The sequence below is a fragment of the Lontra canadensis genome, unplaced genomic scaffold, assembly GCF_010015895.1.
Source record: "Lontra canadensis isolate GAN:19392208 unplaced genomic scaffold, GSC_riverotter_1.0 scaffold155, whole genome shotgun sequence".
Lineage (NCBI taxonomy): Eukaryota > Metazoa > Chordata > Mammalia > Carnivora > Mustelidae > Lontra > Lontra canadensis.
Window position 1 is genome coordinate 1,847,114 of NW_022631149.1, and position 19,939 is coordinate 1,867,052.

General features: G+C 40.8%; 1 protein-coding gene across 4 annotated transcripts in view; it reads left to right on the forward strand.

Annotated features, from left to right (window-relative positions):
- The first annotated feature begins 407 nt into the window (after positions 1 to 407).
- WDR44 (WD repeat domain 44) overlaps positions 408 to 19,939 on the forward strand; it is an 88,210-nt gene continuing 68,678 nt past the window's right edge. For 3 of the 4 annotated variants that reach the window (XM_032844749.1, XM_032844750.1, XM_032844751.1), the window contains exon 1: positions 408 to 895. In XM_032844749.1, coding sequence (XP_032700640.1) covers positions 819 to 895 — 77 coding nt within the window. In that variant the 5' untranslated portion in view covers positions 408 to 818. The remainder of the gene's footprint in view (positions 896 to 19,939) is intronic. The other variant, XM_032844752.1, reaches the window with a different exon arrangement.

The following is a 19,939-nucleotide window of genomic DNA, read 5'->3' on the forward strand; positions in this document are numbered from 1 at the left end:
GATATTCTGGGCTTGAATAAATTAAGACGACGTAAATAAATGTAAACCACAATGCCAATGCTTCCCGACAGCATTTCCTCTCAAGGGAAAAAAGCAAACTCAAAACCACCCCTCTGAAGATGCCTCTCTTTGGAACTGCAAAGTTACAGTGTAAGATCATCTGCCGGACCCCACCTACGTCGGGCTCGCTCGCTCAGCTCTAAGGTACCACGCTGTTCCTGCGCAGGTTTAGACTCCACCCTCCTCGGCTACTTCCGGCCTTCACCGAACGCCCTCAACGCGCTTGCGCCGTTTTGATAGGCCTCCCGGGTAGAAGAAATCTGAGCGCTGCCGCTCTGGAACCGCCCCCGCCTCCTCGTCGCCCCGCCCACGCTTTAACCGGCCCCTCCCGAAATCTCGCGAGGTTAGGTGCGCGTCCGTATTTTGCGGGCAACTGACTCTCTCAGCTGCTGTAATTGCTGCTGCGGGAGAAATTGGAGCTGCTGTCGTCGGCGCGCCCGCCCTCCCCCACAGAGAGCCACCGCCTCTTCTCTCGCTCTCCCTGCACACCTATCGCCGGGAGCGGCGACTGCAACAGTCCGTGGACCTACCGCCGCCTTCTCAGGCTGCCGCTCGGCCGATCATTCCCGCAGCCCGGCAGCTGACGACGGCCCCTGCCCCTCGTCGGCTCCTCACTCTAGATCGTCTCCCCGGTCCCTGTCCTCGCCCAGGACCCACCACCCCACGGTCTCGCCGGAGCGGAGGACGACGAGGAGGAGACGAAAGTCACCCTCCCTCCAGGCGGCGCCGGCCCCCTCACCCGCGGGTGTGTCCTATAAATGGCGTCGGAAAGCGACACCGAGGAATTCTTTGATGCCTCTGAAGATGTGCACCTGGGGGGCGGCTACCCTGTGGGGTAAGTAACTGGAGCTATGGCCCAGAAGCCGCGCGCTCCAGTCCCCGGGCTTCCCCGGTGCCTTCCTCCGGCACCCCTCCCAGGTCCCGCTGTGTCCGCCACCGCTGCTCCTGTGTCTCCCTCGGGCACTTCAGAGGGAGTCGGGGGAGGGGGAATAGCCCACCTCGGCCAGACCCCCTCCTTTCTCTGGTGAGCGGCCCCTGGGGCTAAGGATCCCCCTCTCCCGTCTGGTCTTCGAGGTGGGACAGCTTACGTGCCCGAGAGCTGGCGATTTGTATTTGTGGGGTTTCTGCGCTTTACCTTCGAAACATCCGTTTTGGCCCTGGGGACCACAGATTAAAGGAGCAGTAACAGGACAAATTGCATTTCCCATGGGTTTTTTTCTTTTGCCGCTAACTTACCTGTTCGTTTCAGAGGTAGCTGTAACTATCTGCCGTCCTCTTCGTTGCACCGAAAGAAAAGGAGCGGGGGAATGGTTGGGTATTTTACTTGGGAAAGTCCTCTAGCTGATGTCCTGTAGATCAACAGTGTTTAATTAAAATAGCACCTTACGGTGAGGCAAAGGAAATCAAAGCCAAGGTCCTTACCATTAAGGGAGAATGCCGTCTTAAAAGAGTAGCTGGACTCAGTTGTACATAACCAACTACAGAGATACAAACAAGTGCTGAGTAATCTGGTGGTTGGAAGGAGAGCCACAGCTTTGTGTTATTTATCTAATTCTGCAAGATGTTTTAGTGATGATTCGAATGAGAGATTCTGCGTAAGGAAGCGCAGTACTTGGAATGCTTCGCTTGACTGGGACTTCTACTTACCCGCTCCTCCACTTTTCAAAGTTGAAACAGGATTTAAAGCTATTTGCCGAACTCTTCTACCGACTTGTGTGGAAGTAGAGGCAGTGAAATATATTTTCACGCTGTAAGAACTTAAGAATTGGTAAAACTTGTATGTTAATGTAAGTAGACAGTAATACAGTTACAGGAGTTCCACTGCCTTCAATTCCCACACTTAACCCCTTGGAAGAAATACCGTGTTTGATGCAAATAAAATTCATCTGTACTTTCCAGAAGTCATTCTAAAGCCCAATATATTTTATATATAACATCCACCAAAAAAGTTGGGACAGCAAAATCAGAAAGAAATGTACATTCGTGGGTCGCAGATGTGTTTCCACCAACCTCCTATCACTATTATGAGATTTTTGGGTGGCAGTGACCAGTCTTGAGATGGTACTGAGTCTCCAAGTTCAGTATCTGAAACGAGTTCATAGCTGGATCGTAGAGGATTGAAAATACTTTTGAATTTCCAAATAGATTGGATTCCCTTGAAATTAAATTTTGTTTCCCCTCAAAGTAATGAACTGTTGAACTGTCGATTTAGGTTAAATGACAGACCTAATGCTTTAATGCTTTTGAGTGTGTGTATGTGGAGTGGGGGAAGGAAATAACTATATGATCTTAATCAGTTTAGAAATATGTGAATATTGTTCCTTTTCAATGAATGAAACATTTAATTTTGAAAAATAGTTATATCAGGAGAGGAGTGTATATTGTCTAGCCTAGAACCTGGCACAGAGAAAGAACCCAAATGTCCATTCCCTTCCTTCTTTCTTGGAATTAAAAAATTTAACTTCACACAGTGGTTACTTTGGGAGGAAGTATGCAGAACTTGGAGCTGTTTAACTTATTTAAACCCAATGAGTCATTTTGATAGAATTGATAGAATCACTTCTTGCTTCTTGGGATAATAGAGCTTCTCAAGCACTTTGATCCTTTGATATTAGGTGAAAAGTAAAAACGTCTCTCCCATGGGACCCAGCCTTCTTATTTTAACTCTGACCTCTCCAACCTCACCAAATACTAATGGTGTTGAGCTCTATGGGTAAAGCTTTAGTGTCAGTCTGTGAATTTCATGGCTTCAATCTGTACTAGTTGGGGGAAGGGGTTGGAAGAGAATTAGATTCATCTGGAGAATTGCATCTGAAAAGAACTAGCAGTACCGGGAGGACTGAAAATGTTAGCATCATTAACATTTCCTCTGTCTTTTGTGACTGCTTTTGTCTTTTGCATAAGGTACCATAAGGTACCGTGAAGAGAAAGGCAGTGAGAAATCTTGATTTGTGGAAACAGGTGGTTATCACTAGATAATCTGGTCATCAGAAGTATCTTCTGTCCCTTGATAATGAATTGGAGTGGCACACCATACAAACTATGAGAGGTTAACAGACTGAGTTTGCAAACTTTAGTAAATGATCCTTGCTGTTGGGTGTGCCACAGTACACAGACCATTTCATCAAATTGTAGTAAACGGATGGGCAAATGAGAGTTCTCATATGTTTTGTTAATCAGAATCCAAATACACAATCCTTTGTGTTTCCTGAAATTTATTTATTTCTTCTGTTCCCCCCATTGGTGTCTTCAGCTTTGTTGTTCTACTCTTTGAAAGTTCAAAATCAGCCCAGTTTTTTAATAGAAAGACTTGATTGCAGTACAGCCTACTTTTCCACAGTGGCAGATCTCCAGTCACCCAGCTTTGCAATATTACCATGTTAATTTTTTTTTTAATTTTTAAAAAGATTTTTATTATTTATTTGAGAGAGAGAGCACAAGCGGGGCGGTGGGGGGGGGAGTTGTCCGGGGAGAAAGAGAGAAGCAGGCTTCCCACTGAGCAGGGAGCCTGAAGGGAGACTCGATTCCAGGACCCTGGGATCATGACCTCACCTGAAGGCAGAGGCTTAAATGGCTGAGCCACCCAGGCGCCCCTTGTACCACATTTATAATACTTTATTTTGATTTATATTTTAGGTCAGATTTCCTTGTTTTCTCCATTTTTACCTATGAGGAGCCTTTGGCTCAGAGAGGTTTATGAATTGGCCTCAGAGACATAGCTTGTAAGTGACAGAACTGGGATTTGAAGCCAGTTCTTCAGACTCCTCGTCCGGTACTTTTTTTTTTTTTTTTTTCCAGTACATTATAGCTGTCTCACACTCTGTATGCATTTGTGTGTAGAGATTCCGGAGTAAAATGCTTTAGGACCAGTTTGCTGAATTGAACTGATAATTTCTTTATATAAATTGTGAAAATCGAAGCCTAGGGACTTGTCCAAGGTGCCACAGCAAATTAATGGCAATTAGATCCAGAATTCAGGTCAGTTTCAGTCTAGCATTCTTTTTGCTACTATGCTGTCTTTTGATAAAGCAGGAAAGGGAGGAGGAAGTGTGGTATAGTAGAAAAAAGCCCTGGACTCTGAGTCATTTCATTTCTTCATCTTTAAATTGAGATTACACTGAGAACTCTTCTTAATTCTAAAAGTCTCTCATCGTGTTGAGGTTTAATAGTGTGCTTTTACTGATAAGCTTTTGTTCTTGGGAAATCTTTCCATTTTTTAAAAATATTTTGTTTATTTGACAGAGAGAGAGACAGGGAGAGAGGGAACACAAGCAGGGGGAGTGCGAGGGGGGAGAAGCAGGCTTCCTGCTGAGTGGGACTCAAACCCAGGACCCTGGGATCATGACCTGAGCTGAAGGCCGATGCTTAATGACTGAGCCACCCAGGCGTGCCCCTATTTTCTTAAAGTTTTTGAAAAAATATTTTATTTGAGAGAGAACGCACAAGCAGTGGGAGCGGGAGCCAGAGAATTAGGCTCTCCGCTGAGCAGGGAGCCGGATGCGGGGCTCCATCCCAGGACCCTGGGATCATGACCTGAGCTGAACGCAGACATTTGACGGACTGAGCCACTCAGGCACCCTTTTTTAGTTTTCAGTTTAACAAATCTGTTACTATTTAGTACATGATTCAGGACCCATAGACTTTATTTTTTGTTATTTTACGATCAATAGATTTTATTTTTATTTTAAAAATTTTTAAAAAGATTTTGTTTGAGAGAGAGCGAGCGTACATGTGCAAGAAGGGAGAGGAGCAGAGGGAGAGGCGAAGCAGACTTCCCCGCTGAGCAGGGAGTCCCACATAGAGACTAGATCCCAGGACCCTGAGATGGTGACCTAAGCCAAAGTCAGATGTTTAACGACCCAGCTGCCCTCAGACCCATAGATTTTTAAATTAAATGTTTACTGGGTAAATTATATATGAGATGAATGCTCCTCCTAGTTTGTGTGAATTATACATACACATACTAAAGGCTGGCAGTGAGAACATGTTATAAAAATGAATGACATTTTGAGCAGTCTTTATTTTTTTAGTGGCAACCAAAATATTTTTGAGGCCTTGAAAGGATGGATAGAATGGTAACATTTTTATTTTAATGGAACACAAGCAGGGGGAGTGGGAGAGGGAGAAGCAGGCTTCCCACTGAGCAGGAAGCTTGATGAGGGGCTCCGTCCCAGGAGCCTGGGATCATGACCTGAGCCAAAGGCAGGCGCTTAAAGACTGAGCCACCCAGGCGCCCCTGATGGTAACATTTTTAGAGAGGAAAGGATCAGAGATCATTCAGTCCAACCCTCCCATTTAACTGAAAGAGAAACCTAGGCTCAGAGAGGGGAAGTCAACACATTGCTGATTAATGGCAGACTTGAAACTGGAACCCAAGTCTTCTGATTCCTCATTTATACCATGCTGCCTTTTCTCTGGAAGGAGGGAAGTATTGATAGCTATTCCTGCTCTAGGTTACTGGCACTTACCCTGTTAGTGGGGCTCTGTTTGTTTTTTTTTTTTTTTTCTTCTTTTTTTTTTTTCCTGTTAGTGGGGATCTTAAGGTGGTCTTCTATCTAACGTGATTCTGTTTTGTTGCTGTCAGAGGGCATGGACTGTTCTTTCTAGGGTTCTAACTTTTGCCCACTAATTTTCACCGAATCAAGATGGTGGCAGAATAGTTGATCTAAGAACAGTGATTATTATTTAGTTCAGTTTCAGGAGTCTATAATTAGTATGAACCCCACTCTTTTTTTTTAAATAGGCTCCATGCCCAACATGGGGGCTTGAACTCAAGACCCTGAGATCAAGAGTTGCACGCTCTCCCAACTGAGCCAGCCAGGCGCCCCACTAGTCTATCGTAATGGGTGAAATCTTGATTTTCAAGTCACGAGAACCGAGATCAGACTGTCCTAAAGAATTGTTCAATCTGAAAACAAAAAGTTGCATAGCCGCCTCTGTTGAAAACATAGCTTCTCTCTTTCTTAAGGCATTAGATTTCGTTCTGAAGTGAAAATTGATACAAGTTTGAGTTTAAAAAACGTTTGTGCAATATGGGTTACTTTAAGAATGTTTGCTTCAAATGGCTGTTCATGGGTTGGATTTAATCAGATTATATTTATAAATCCTAGATTATTGTTGATTGCTTTTGGCTTTGTGGATTGATAGAAATACATTTGTAAAAGCTGTTTATCACACCCACATAACATCATGTTGAAGTGAGGGGAACCTACATATAAGGTAAATTCAGGCTCTAAATTTAGTGTCCTCCAGCTGTCAATTGGTGACTCTTGGAGGTAGGACAGTCCTTATTAGTATGGCAATTTGGGGGTCTCAATTTGAATCTGTACAAACTCCTATAAACTAAAAATTTTACTCGGTTCTTGTGATAACCTACTGCATAAAATAGAGTAGATAAAATTTGATTTTGGGGGGCGCCTGGGTGGCTCAGTGGGTTAAAGCCTTTGCCTTCAGCTTGGGTCGTGATCCTAGGGTCCTGGGATCAAGCCCCGCATCGGGCTCTCTGCTCAGCGGGGAGCCTGCTCCCCCCCCCCCGCCCCCGCCTGCCTCTCTGCCTACTTGTGATCTCTGTCAAATAAATAAAATCTTTTAAAAAATTTTGATTTTTGAAATGTATATAGTTTTAGGATGTTGACAGTTCAGTGGTGGACCTACAGAACAGAAAGAAGTTTGTAATTATTGGTATTTGAGACTTACTGTGTAACCTTTATATTACACAGCCATCCATGTGTTCTCTATATTATTTTAACTTTGAAAAAGTCAGGTGAATTTGCCAGGCAAGCCCCTTAAAGACGCTGTTTGTTTCCCCCTCATACTGGGCTGCAATTCTGGTAATTACCTCCTGGGGTAGTGTAGGTGGAGGATGGGTTTGGTTGGTGGGGGTGTGGTGATGGAGGTAGAGGTGGTGGAGGTAGGCCCAGCAGCTGCCATGGAGACCAGGTTATAAGGCTGCTTCCTGGAGTGTAGATAACTGAGATAAAACAAAGCACACCACACCTACACAGTGCGAATTAAATAATCCTTTTTGTAAGAGATTAAGAGCCCATAAGGAATAACTCAAAATTTAAAGTAACAAAAATTAATAGGTACTTTAGGATGTTCTCCTGAAAACTAACTTGATAAATAACCTACATTCTGTTTTTCTACCCAGAGCTAAACTAATTTCTACAGACTTTCACAAGGCCTGTTCTCTTTTAGCTGTGGGATATTAATGAGCTAAACAGCTAAACCTTTAATTGGGTGCTTTCCTTACTCTTCAGAGCAGAAGCCCATTCTCTTCTTTCAAACCGAGTGGTCTTTGTGTTAGTCATCTGGTGATTGAAAATTGAGGAAAGAAGCACATGAAACATAATGTGGGCCTCATACCTGATGGCAACCCCAGTGTTTTTCCCAAGTCAGTATACAAATTTACCTTGGTTACCCTAGCAACCAGCCTATCAGTTATTCTTCCAGCTCCTTTGCCTTGTCTCAGATACTGGGATTACCATATAATCAGGTTCTGCTAAAGCTCTTCAGGTTTTAGCGTTTTATTACCAGCTACAGCTGTCCCGCAGTTTACAGTTTGGCATTCCATCAGGGTCAATTAGTTTTAAGTCCACAAAACCTTTTTGTCTCCCAACATTTTAAGCATACAGAATTTAACAAGACTGCATGCATTTAGGCAACAGTTCCTCACTCTCATGTTCCCAGTTCCATTGTTAGTCCTTGTCCTTGTCACGGACATCCAGTGGCAGGGACATCCAATGGCCATCCTTTTGTAATATCAGCTAGAGTAAGTTTCAAGATCAAGAGTGGCCATGTAAGAAATAGTATTTGCAAATGTGATTTTAGACTAAGTATCATCAGAAGCTAGCTCAAGTGATTTAAAAACCACCTTGATTCATCAGCAGCTACCAAATAAGTAATCTGGCTTATAACAAAAATAATTTCCATAGGTTATAGAAAGAATGGCCCTTAGATTAATTCATTCTAATTTGAGAAAATTGTTTAGATATGTAATAGGAAAGGTTATCTTTCTTTTTCAGCCTTCGAATAAACAGGAAAGGAAAGGTAAAGACTGAATAGTTGTGTGGGTCATTATTATAAGCCTTTCTATTTACTTGACAAGTGCATTTTTTATTTCTTAAAAAACCTCGGAATTCATATAAATATATTAGTTTTGAATTATAAATGTTTACTTGTCTTGCTAAAAATAAGAATATTGAAGGGGCATCTGGATGGCTTTGTTGTTTGTAGAGGGTGTGACTTGATCTCAGGGTCATGAGTTCAAGCCCCACATTGTGTAGAGTTTACTTTTAGAAAAAAAAAGGATATTGAAATATTTAGGATTTATGAATGGTTGGTTTATGTATTAGTGTTTGTGTTACTGTTTGTCTTTGGTGCTAATGCTTGTTAATACTGTATGGTGTCGTAGTGACTTCTAAATATGCACAATTAATCTCTTGGGTTACCTGAATTGGACATGGTTAATCTGCTAATGATTTAGCCAATACTGGTATCTGTTTCCATATATAAGTAATGTCGATTTAAAAATCAAAGTAGAGGGACACCTGGTGGCTCAGTCGGCTAAGCTGCTGCCTTCGGCTCAGGTCATGATCCCCAGGTCCTGGGATGGAGTCCCACATCGGGCTTCTTGCTCAGTGGGGAGCCTGCTTCTCTCCCTGCCTCTGCCTGCTTGTGCTCTTGCTCTCTCTCTGACAAATAAATAAAATCTTTAAAAAAAAAAATCAAAGTAGAATTTCAGTCTTAGGATTTTTTTTTTTTTTTTACTTTTCAAAACATGTTTATCTTGTTGAACTAGAAAATTACATAGTAAGATTGTAAATTTGTGAAATGATTACATCTTCCCGGTTTGAATTTTTGTTGAAATCATGATTTGAATGGCTTCATTTTAGGACTGGTGTATCCTAATCAAAACTGTGGTTAAAGTCTGATAATTCTCCAAGGAGAACTTTATTTTAGTTGCACAGATAGATTTAGGGGCAGTAGAAGTTTTACTTTATCCACAGGGCCCTAATCCTAAACATTGTTTTATAGAAAGCCGGGGGTGTAGTGGGGCGGAAGATAAATAGTTGTGTTGTGTTTTGTTTTGTTTTAGAAGCGTGAAGGGGGTGCCTGGGTGGCTCAGGTCGTGGTCCCAGGGTTCTGGGATCGAGCCCCGAATTGAATCCAATCGAGAATCAGGCTCCCTGCGCAGCGGGAAGCCTGCTTCTCCCTCTCCCACTCCTCCTGCTTGTGTTCCCTCTCTCTGTCTCTCTCTCGCTGTCAAATAAATAAATAAAATCTTTAAAAGTAAATAAAAGCATGAAGCATAAAATTTTTAGAAGCATAAAATTTTTAGAAACTTCTGACTGAAAACCTTAACAATATTTTCCAGTAGGCAGCCTGTATAGAGCAAGCCATTCCTGTGTAAAACCTACCTGAGCACTACTAATTGTCATAGACTGTTCCAGTGCAAACTAATTGAACTGTGGGCATTCTTTTGAACCACAGGTCAGACTTTCTAGAGAACCAATAAATAGAATGTAGAGCTGTATTCAAACCCACTTTCTCAGAAGCGAGCATTCTGGTTACTAAGTAGGTTCATGAGAAGAGGTAGGAGTGGTTTTTTTGTTTTTTTTTTTTCTGGCATTGCTCTTGAACTGGAAAAATTAGCCATGGATGAACTTAATATCAATAGTTCTCTTTTAAATTTGTTCCTGAAAGTGTGTTTAAATTGGGAGACTGAGGGAATCATCTTTCTGGTTATTAGCAGTACTATTAATAATTGGTGTTTTAATTTATTTTTTAAAATTTATTTATTAATAAACATATAATGTATTATTAGCCCCAGGTGTACAGGTCTGTGAATTGATGCTTATTTATTTTTAAAAAGATGTTTTAAAAATGTGCTTATCTACTCATGTCAAACTGAAAATGGCAGGTTGTTTGAACATTACCCCAGCCCCAGTTTCACCCCTTTTACCCCCATCTTTCTCTTTTGCTTACCCTATGTCATTAGTACAGAGATTCACTACATATAATAACTTAATTGTCCCTTAGGACGGAAAAGGGGCCCTGATGGCTGAAATATAGTGGGTGGGTCTTTGGGAAGAGGTAGAGAAAAAAGATTGATCAAATAGGGTGTAGTGAATGTGCTGGTAAGTGGGATAGGTTAGCATCGCAGGTGGGGTAGATTTATTGGGTTAGTGGAAGATAGGTGAACAGAGTGAATAAATAGGTAGTTTGATAAAATTAGGACATTTGTGAGTGAAAGTGAGTATTGTCAGTATTTTGGAATTGGTATTTCTCTTTATTGGGTTGGCTTTAGAGATTACGGCTAATGACTGAGGTCAGGTTTTTTTTTTCCCTTTAGGTGAACTTTACTATCCCTATTTTGTTTCAGGTCATAGCTCTTGGCTATTGACTTTGAATCTTTGCCTTATTTCCCAGCACAGAGAGACGTCTACAGCTGCTGTGTAGTAGCAACAAAGGGTTCAGATGGTGATAGGGATGGTGAGTAGGCATGCTCTGTGGTGTTCCACTTCTTTTCCCATTTTCTTCTACTTTTGAACTTCCTGGTTCCCTCAAATCTGCACTCCCACCCCCACCCTAGTTCCTTTAAGAGCAAAGAGGGAGGAAAAGAAGGGGGCTGAGGCCAGGACACTGGTTTGGATTTATGGAACCTTTGTAACTTGAGGACATCCTGTACTCAGCAAATATTAAATGTTAACAGTGAAGCCTTGGGAGGCGTTGCCAGTTATCCTGTAGTCCTATCAATTTCTTATTATCAACTTTTTCTTCTAGTGATGAATGGGTTCATAATAAGAACCCGTAATAAGAATATAGCCCTATGTGTTGTTACATGTAAAGAATGATGGTATACCATCAACCGATGTTGGTCATTAGTTTACAAGGTACTTCTTTAGTCTCATACCGCTTCTGATTTCTTGCAGCTCCGTGAGACAAAAGGACAATTTTTGTGAGATAGGTAGGACAATTATTATGCTAATTTTGCAAATAAAACTCAGCTCGGGGGTAGATTAAGGCCAGCCAGCAGAAGTGAAACTTCACTACTTTGTGATAATTAGGTGATGGTTTTGAATGAAGATCTAAAACATTAGGTCTCATGGCGCCTGGGTGGCTCAATTGGTTAAGCATCCGTCTTCAGCTCCGGCCATGATCCCAGGGACCTGGGATTGAGTCTTGGCATCAAGCTCCCAGCATCGCAGGGAGCCTGCTTCTTCTGCCTCTGCCTTCCTCTCTTTCTCTGTCTGTCTCTCATGAATAAATACATAAAATCTAAAAAAAAAAAAAAAAAAAAAAGATTAGGTCTCTCCTTATTTTGCTTTTCTAAACTATAAGCATTTGTGATGTCATGTTTTAAATGTGAATTATTAGAATGATGAGACTAACTCTTCTGCCATTTGGGTATGTATAATTTATTGTTTAAAACAATAAAAAGCAGTGTTCTTAAAAAAGATTTTATTAGAGAGAGTGAGAGAAAGAGCGCACACGCACACACAAGCAGGGGGAGTGGCAGGCAGAGGGAGAGAGAGAAGCAGGCTCCCGCTGAGCAGAGCCTAGACCTGAGCCAAAGGCAGATGTTTAACCAACGGAGCCACCCAGGCGCCCCTAAAAAGGAGTATTTTTAATGTTCTTTTCAAACTTTGACGGAATTAATTATGGTACAGTAGCTGGGTCAGAAAATGACCTTGCTACTGCAAGAGCTGGAATTCCAGATACTGCAAACTACATTTCTTAGGGTGTGTTCTTTGTTTCTAAAGAAAAACCCCTCGAGATGTGAGCCCCTGCTGATTGGGCTTCTGTGCTGCATCAAAGAAGTCTTAATCCTAGATTTTTTTTTCCCCTGTATTTGTTTTATAGCTTGTTGTCAGCTGTTTACTTAGACCACAGTTCGGGGTGGGGGGGGGACGGGGGTTAGGTCTTTTGTTTTTTGTTTTTTAGTATAACTGATTCATATTTTTGGCTACAAGCCACTAATTGGAAACACAATGCTTCCTTTTTTCCCCTTCCGAGGTGTTTTCTAGCAGTCACAATGAATGCATGTGGTAGTTATTAATTTTTTCCACCTAATCAAACCTCTGTTGGCTGTCAAATTAATGGGGAAAATGCATTCCTCGTAGCTAAGTAATTAGAAAAATAACATTATCAGTAATTACTATTTAAGATCTAAATAAGATTGAATAACCATTTTTTTTTTAAGATTTTTATTTATTTATTTGACAGAGAGCGATCACAAGCAGGCAGAGAGGCAGGCAGAGAGAGAGGAAGGGAAGCAGGCTCCCTGCTGAACAGAGAGCCCGATGCGGGGCTCGATCCCAGGACCCTGGGATCATGACCTGAGCCGAAGGCAGAGGCTTAAACCACTGAGCCACCCAGGTGCCCCTGAATAACCATTTTTTATAATAAATAATAAACTTGCCACTCAGAATGTGATTTTAAAGATTTTATTTATTTATTTGAGAAAGAGAGAGCCTGAGAGGGGCAGAGGGAGAAACCAACTCTCTGCAGAGCAGGAAGCCGGATGCGGGACTCGATCCCATCCCAGGACTCCAGGTAGTCGCTTAACCAACTGAACCACCCAGGCACCCCCACTCAGAATGTTTTATGTAGGTAAGCATTCTAGGTGATTCGATATTTTTCGAGAGAATTATCAAGTCTTTAATACATATTTCATTAAAGAATGCAAAAGTAGAAATTCAAATACATAAAGCATAGTAATCAAATTTATAAAATAAAATGCTTACTATTAAATGTACTGAAATCTGATCATTTTTCTATTATTCAGGATATGTGTGGAGAACATGAACAATTAAAAACTATCAGTTACACCAACGCCTCAGTTCACTTATTAGTTTTCAGCCTCCTTTCCCATCAACCTTTTATCACAGATAGCAGTAAATAAAAAAAAAATAAAAAACAAAATAAATGGTTTCGTTTGATTTTTGTCCCTCTGCCCATCTTTGGCGATAAGCAGTAAACTCAGAGAAAAGTGAAGAATCTCAAAGTCTGAATAAACCTGTTCACTGATCATAGAATTGATTTATGTAAAACTTTTTAAAGGGGGAATTGTGACAGATTTTTTTAAAAGATTTTATTTATGTATTTGACACAGAGATAGAGAAAGAGCACAAGTAGGCAGAGCAGCAGGGGCAGAGGGAGAAGGAGAATCAGGCTCTCCACTGAGCAGGAAGTCCGACGCAGGGTTCATTCCCAGGACCCTGGGATCATGACCTGAGCCGAAGGCAGACTCCTAACGGACTGAGCCAGTCAGGTGCCTCATGACAGATTCTTTAAAGCTCTAATTTTTATATAGGGTGACCTTAGATGTTACAGGGATTTACTTTTTTTTTTAAAGTAAGCTCTGCCCAACATGGGACTTGAACTCAAGACTGAGGATCAAGAGTCCCCTGCTCCACTGACGGAGCCAGACAGGCACCCCTGGCATTTACTTTTTAAGATTAGTACACCACTGGATGTTTAGATAACTTGCAAAATCATATTAGCACATTAACTTGCTAAAGCTTTTGATATAACCTGTAGACCAACCTCTTGTTTACTTTTTTAAAAAGTAGGTTACAAAGTGATTTAGCATGACTGCATTAGTAATGACTTCTCTAGGCAGTCAAAAATTTAGTTACCTGTTTCTGTTATGGTTTTACTAAAAATTACTTGAAATCATTAAGAGATGTGATTTTATCTAACCCACTCTGACAAATTGGGACATTGTGAGATAGATGCCCTCTCCTTGAATTACTGTTTTAATGGGGGTATTTATTGGAAGTCTGTAAGTGTGCAAAGTAGAATGTTTTTAGTTTAAAATTCTTTTTTTTTTAATTTAATTTTTTTTAAAGATTTTATTTATTTATTTGACAGACAGAGATGACAAGTAGGCAGAGCAACAGGCAGAGAGAGAGGGGGAAGCAGGCTCCCTGCTGAGCAGAGAGCCCGATGCGGGGCTCGATCCCAGGACACTGGGATCATGACCTGAGCCGAAGGCAGAGGCTTAACCCAGTGAGCCACCCAGGCGCCCCTTAGTTTAGAATTCTTGAGTAGGTCCAGGGAATGGATATATTTTTCTGTTATTTTTGTCAGTAAATAGATTATCAAGATGTTCTTTCCGGAATATGGCATAAAACTACATGGAGTATGTAAATTAGTTTTGAAAAATCAGGTTGTCATTTTAGAAAAAATACATATCAATAAGGATCTACTTTAAGTTTGTAATTACTTCACATGTGACTAGATTTATATTTATGAAGTTTTCTTTTATTACAGACTATTTATAAATGTTGTCACAAAAATACACTTTGAAAAAACAGAGCCATTGTGCCAAAATTTTTTTCACTATCTATTCCCATTAATATGATGGATAAAATAGTTATATTAGGTATTTTAGATATATTCTACTTCACTTTCATAGTATTTAAAACTTAAAATGGTCTTTCAAAGAATAATAGAAATAGTAATTCACATCTCGAAGATTCAGTTAATTCCCTATTTGATAATTGTAACTATATTCTTGGCTTTTGTTAATCTTGTTAATAAATCAGTGTCTCCATGTATCTAGGGAAATATAAGTCCTATTTTCAACTGCTTAGTTAAAACATGCCATTATAGATTGTACTAGGAAAGTAAGACTCATTTGTGATTGCCTAGCATTTTTTTTTCTGCTATTCCTGGACTTTTCCGGTTGGGATTTTCACTTTTGGTAGCAGCCAACTTAAAATAGAGCTGTGAGAATGGGTGTGGTACTGTCACAAATTATTTTTTTTATTTTTACAAATGACTCGATTTTGAAAGGCCAGCAAATAATTTTCTCTTAGATCTCATTTCTTTAGTTCGAGTACTGTTATTAATTGAAGGTGTTCTTTGACTTACCACTTTCTGTGGATGATTTTATTGCTTCATATTTGATTAGTAAAACTTACCATAAGAATCTGGGCACCTGGGTGGCTCAGTAGGTTGGATGTCTGCCTCTTGATTTTGGCTTGGGTCATGATCTCAGGGTTGTGGGATTGGGACCCTCATCGAGCTCCACACTCAACGTGGAATCTGCTTGTCCCTCTTTCTCTGCTCCTCCCCAAGTGCGCTTGCATGCGTGCTCCATCTCTCAAATAAATATTTAAAAAATATTTTTAAAAATGTGATTAATAAAATCAGTGTATATACCTCAATTCCAATAATACTGCATAACAAATTTTATTCATTCATTTATTTATTTATTTTTAAGATTTTATTTATTTATTTGACAGAGATCACAAGTAGGTGGAGAGGCAGGCAGAGAGAGAGAGAGTGGAGGAAGCAGGCTCCCTCCTAAGCAGAGAACACAATATGGGGCTCGATCCCAGGACCCTGGTATCATAACCTGAGCCAAAGGCAGAGGCTTAGCCCACTGAGCCACCCAGGCACCCCTATTTATTTATTTTTTAAGATTTTATTTATTTGACACAGAGGGAAAGGGAACACAACCAGGGGGAAGGGGAGAGGGAAAAGCAGGCTTCCCGCTGAGCAGGGAGCCCTATGCGGGGCTTGATCCCGACCTGAGCCCAAGGCAGATGCTTAACAGCTGAGCCACCCAGTCACCCGCCCCCCCTTTTTAAGATTTTATTTATAGAGCAAGATTTAAAAGATAAAACTGTATCTTATGTAAATTTGAACTGTTTTCAGTTTTTGTTCAACCCTGGGTTTTTGTTTTTGTCTTTGGCTTTCTGTTTGATGTTCTTTTCCTGCCTGACCTAAGTGGGGAGAAAATCTTCATGTCAAGGTTTTCTGATCACCAGAACCCTTCTGATTCCTAATTTAGACTTAGCCACTTGGGTGTTGGTCTTAGTTTACCATCATATCTTCCTGTTTCAGCTTACTGGGTTTTAGAAAGCAAAACTCTTTAATTACCTGCTTGCTTTAATGATTTGGTAAGGCCTTATCTATGCTCATATCCTATTCACCTCAAGGACCTTAGAATCCCAGCACCCGCTTTGTACAGGCAAGCTGTTCTTTGTTGTGCTTGATTCAGTTCCCTAAAAAACTGTTTAAGCTCATTTTACTTTTATATTTTCCTGATGGCAAAGGCAGAAAGAAGAGGAGGATGAAAACAAGATCAAGCTGTAGGGTAATTCTCTGTTAAGCCATTGGTAGTCACCTTCTTGTAAGAAAAATGTTCCCCCGGCTTTGTTCCACTTGATTCATTTTATATTCCTTCTTCCATGGCGTTGCTGCTTTTTACCCCTTTAGGACTCTGCCAGGAATTTTGCAACCTGACAAGAGACTTCTTCAGAGCCAGCTACCTTTTTTTTTTTTTTTTCCCTCAGAGCCTAGAAAAAGGTGCATCCTCTTACTGACAGAAAAAGACTTTGTTCATCCATTTTTCTTTGTGGTGCAAAATTGTTTTGCTATATTCTTTTCATCCAGTATAGTATAAAGTCTGGAAATGTGAATGTGAAGTATGAGACTGCTTTTAATATTTTATTTGTGTGCTGTAGGGAGTGGGTCTTTGAGTTCCTAGTCGTTTAGTTGACTATGAAGCGGGTGGCAAATGTAGGTTTAGTTTGCACTCTTCTTCCTTCCTGTTGTCAGAAGGCTTACAGATTGTGTTTGTTTGCTTTTCAGATAACCCTCAGGTAAGAGGTAGAGGAACACCAAGCCCAAAGGCAGGATCTGTAACTAAAGGATGAGAAACTAGAGGTAGGGTGGTTTATGGGATCTGGTTTTTTTGAAACCACAGAAATGCAGTATTCTTTTCTAAAGCAGACTTAAGCACTTGCACCATGATTTTAAGGCCTGATTACCATAAAGCGATAGCACATGAGTGATGAAGATTTAAGTTTAAAATTGGAAAAGGTGGGGCGCCTGGGTGGCTTAGTGGGTTAAAGCCTCTGCCTTCGGCTCAGGTCATAATCCCAGGGTCCTGGGATTGAGTCCTGCGTCGTCGTCGGGCTCTCTGCTCGGCAGGGAGCCTGCTTCCCTTCCCCTCTCTGCCTCCCTCTCTGCCTACTTGTGGTCTCTGTCTGTCAAATAAATGAAGTCTTTCAAAAAAAAATTGGAAAAGGTGATCCAGTGATTGCCTAGAGAGAAACCACTAGCTGAAGCTCTGAAAAAACAAGTCTCCTATCTATAATCACACAGGTCAATACCTGATTTCAAAACGTGGGTTTTGCAGTAAGCCAGGCAAAACAGTGCATGCAACTAGCTTCTATTTGGGGAATTTAATCTATAAAGGTTCTTAATACACACTTGTATTGATTGCCATTCAAATCTAGGAACTATTAGTGCTTGTGGTTGTGGAAGGATTTTGAGATTATGTAATGACAGACTTGGGAAGCAAATCCTTCATATTGCAGAAGACTCATCCATTTTTTGGTTGACAAATAATGTATCTGAAATATTTCTAGTATCCTTTTTATAAAATGAAGAGTGTCCTGGGGTGCCTGGGTGGCTCAGTGGGTTAAAGCTTCTGCCTTCAAATTCAGCCCAGGTCATGATCCCAGGGTCCCGGGATCAAGCCCCACATCGGGCTCTCTGCTCCACGGGGAGCCTGCTTCCCCCCCTCTCTCTGCCTGCCTCTCTGCCTACTTGTGATCTCTGTCTGTCAAATCAATAGGTAAAATCTTTAAAAAAAAATGAAGAGTGTCCTAAAAAGATATTGTATATATAATAATTGAATCCCCCCCCCATTTTTTTAAAGATTTTATTTATTTGGGAGAGAGAGGGCATGAACAGGAGGAAGCTTCAGAGGGAGAAGCAGATTCCCTGCTGAGTGGATCATGACCTGAGTAGAAGGCAGATGCCTAAAGGCCTGAGCCACCCAGGCACCCTGAGAGAATTTTAAGCAGGCTCCATGCCCAGCACAGAGCCCAAGTAGGGCTTAATTTCACAAACCTGAGATCACGACCTGGGCCAAAATCAAGAGTCGGACACTTAACTAACTGAGCCATTCAGGTGCCCCTTATTTATTTAAAGGGTTTTAGTTCTTTAAGTAATCTTTATACCCAATCGTGGGGCTTGAACTCAAAACCCCAAGATCAAGAGTCATATGCTGCACCTACTTAGCCATCTAGGTGCCACTTGAATCCCTTTTTAATGACAACATAATTTTAATTGATATTGATCTAGAAAGTTGGCTGTTGTTTATTTGAACTATATAGGTTAACCTCACTTTGAACATGTTGACTGAGGACAGCTTCAAAATGATATAAATATCTTTAAATAATGGTTATAAGTCAATTTGCGTATCTAGAGGTTTTGTCAATTTCTTACAGTAGCCATCTTGTTTTTTTATTTATTTTTTGCTTTTTGGGGAAGGGGATAATCTAAGCCAAAGTAATTAAGCTATTAATACTCCTTCGTACTCTTTGCTGAGCGCTTTTGAAAAATGTACTTAACTGCATATATACATAGTATTTGCTTTTGGGCATATGCACTGAATGCATTGTGGGAAAGCTTTGAATTCACACATGTGCAAGGTTTTTTTTTTTCTTTTTTTCTGGTCAGTGAACACTATTGTATACTTCAATGAATATTTATGCAATGATATTGGCCATTCAATTCCTCCCACTTTTTCCCTTTACCACACACTAACAGATCATAGGATTAATTGTCCACTTAATTAACTTGGGTGTGGAGTAGAGTCACCAAATAAAATACAAGACTGCCAGTGAAATTCCAGTTTTAGGTAAATATACCAAAAATGTATTTGTTATTTATCTGAAATTGGAATTTAACAGGACAGCCTATATTTGTAGTTGCTAAATCTGACAGCCCTTGGTGGGGGAGAAGCAGAAGATGACTGGTGGTTATGGGCACAGTTGTGAGATTTAAATACAACTAGAGTGTGCAATGATAAAGGTAGCCTTCACTCTAACAGGAATACTAAAATTTTTGAGTGCAGTGTTTAATTTTGAGTCCAACACTTTTTTCTTTGGAAGTGCATCAGTGAAAACAAAGCTCAGAAACAAAAATGTATTGTTTAGGGATACCTTATTTTTTTTTTAAGATTTTGTTTATTTCCTTGACAGACAGATCACAAGCAGGCAGAGAGGCAGGCAGAGAGGGAGGGGGAAGCAGGCTCCCCGCTGAGCAGAGAGCCCAATGCAGGGCTCACTCCCAGGACCCTGAGATCATGACCCGAGCCGAAGGCAGAGGCTTAACCCACTGAGCCATCCAGGCACCCCGATACCTTACATTTTTAAATGATAAAGTAAGGGAACAATAAATCAAATCTGGGCTAGTGGTTTCCTCAGAGGGAAAGGCAGCAGATAGAATAGAGCAACACAGTAGCCATACTGGTCTTGACGCTATTCTCGTTCTCAGGTGACATGGGGAATCATTGTTCATTGTATTTGTTATGCTTCAGAATTACATGCATATGCTACATGTACTTTTTTGTACATATCAAATATAAAGTAAGAGTTTAGAATATGTTTCAGTGAGAAAATTAGACTATATGCAAAGTTTCACTGCCTGTACTTTCCAAAATAAATTCCAAATCCAAAAAGTAGAGTCATTCATTTCCTTCCTTATCTTCTCCAGGTTAGCATCCTTAGTTTTATGTATAATTCTGCTTGGTTTCTAGAACATTCACTAAATCGTTTCTCTTTTTCAGATATGTTCTGTTTCATCAGTGCTTCTCTTAAAATGTGGTATCCTAATTATACACAATATTCTTTATTTATTTATATTTTTTTACAGAGGGAGAAAGAGTAGTGGGTGGGCGGAGGGAGAGGGAGAGAGAATCTCAAGCAGACTCCCGGCTGAGTGCAGAGCCTGATGCAGGGCTCGATCTCATGACCCTGAGACCATGACCTGATACCTAAATGTTTTTACCTGGTTTGCTGTTAAATCACATCTCCCCAGTCATGCATTTTACCATTATCCCTAC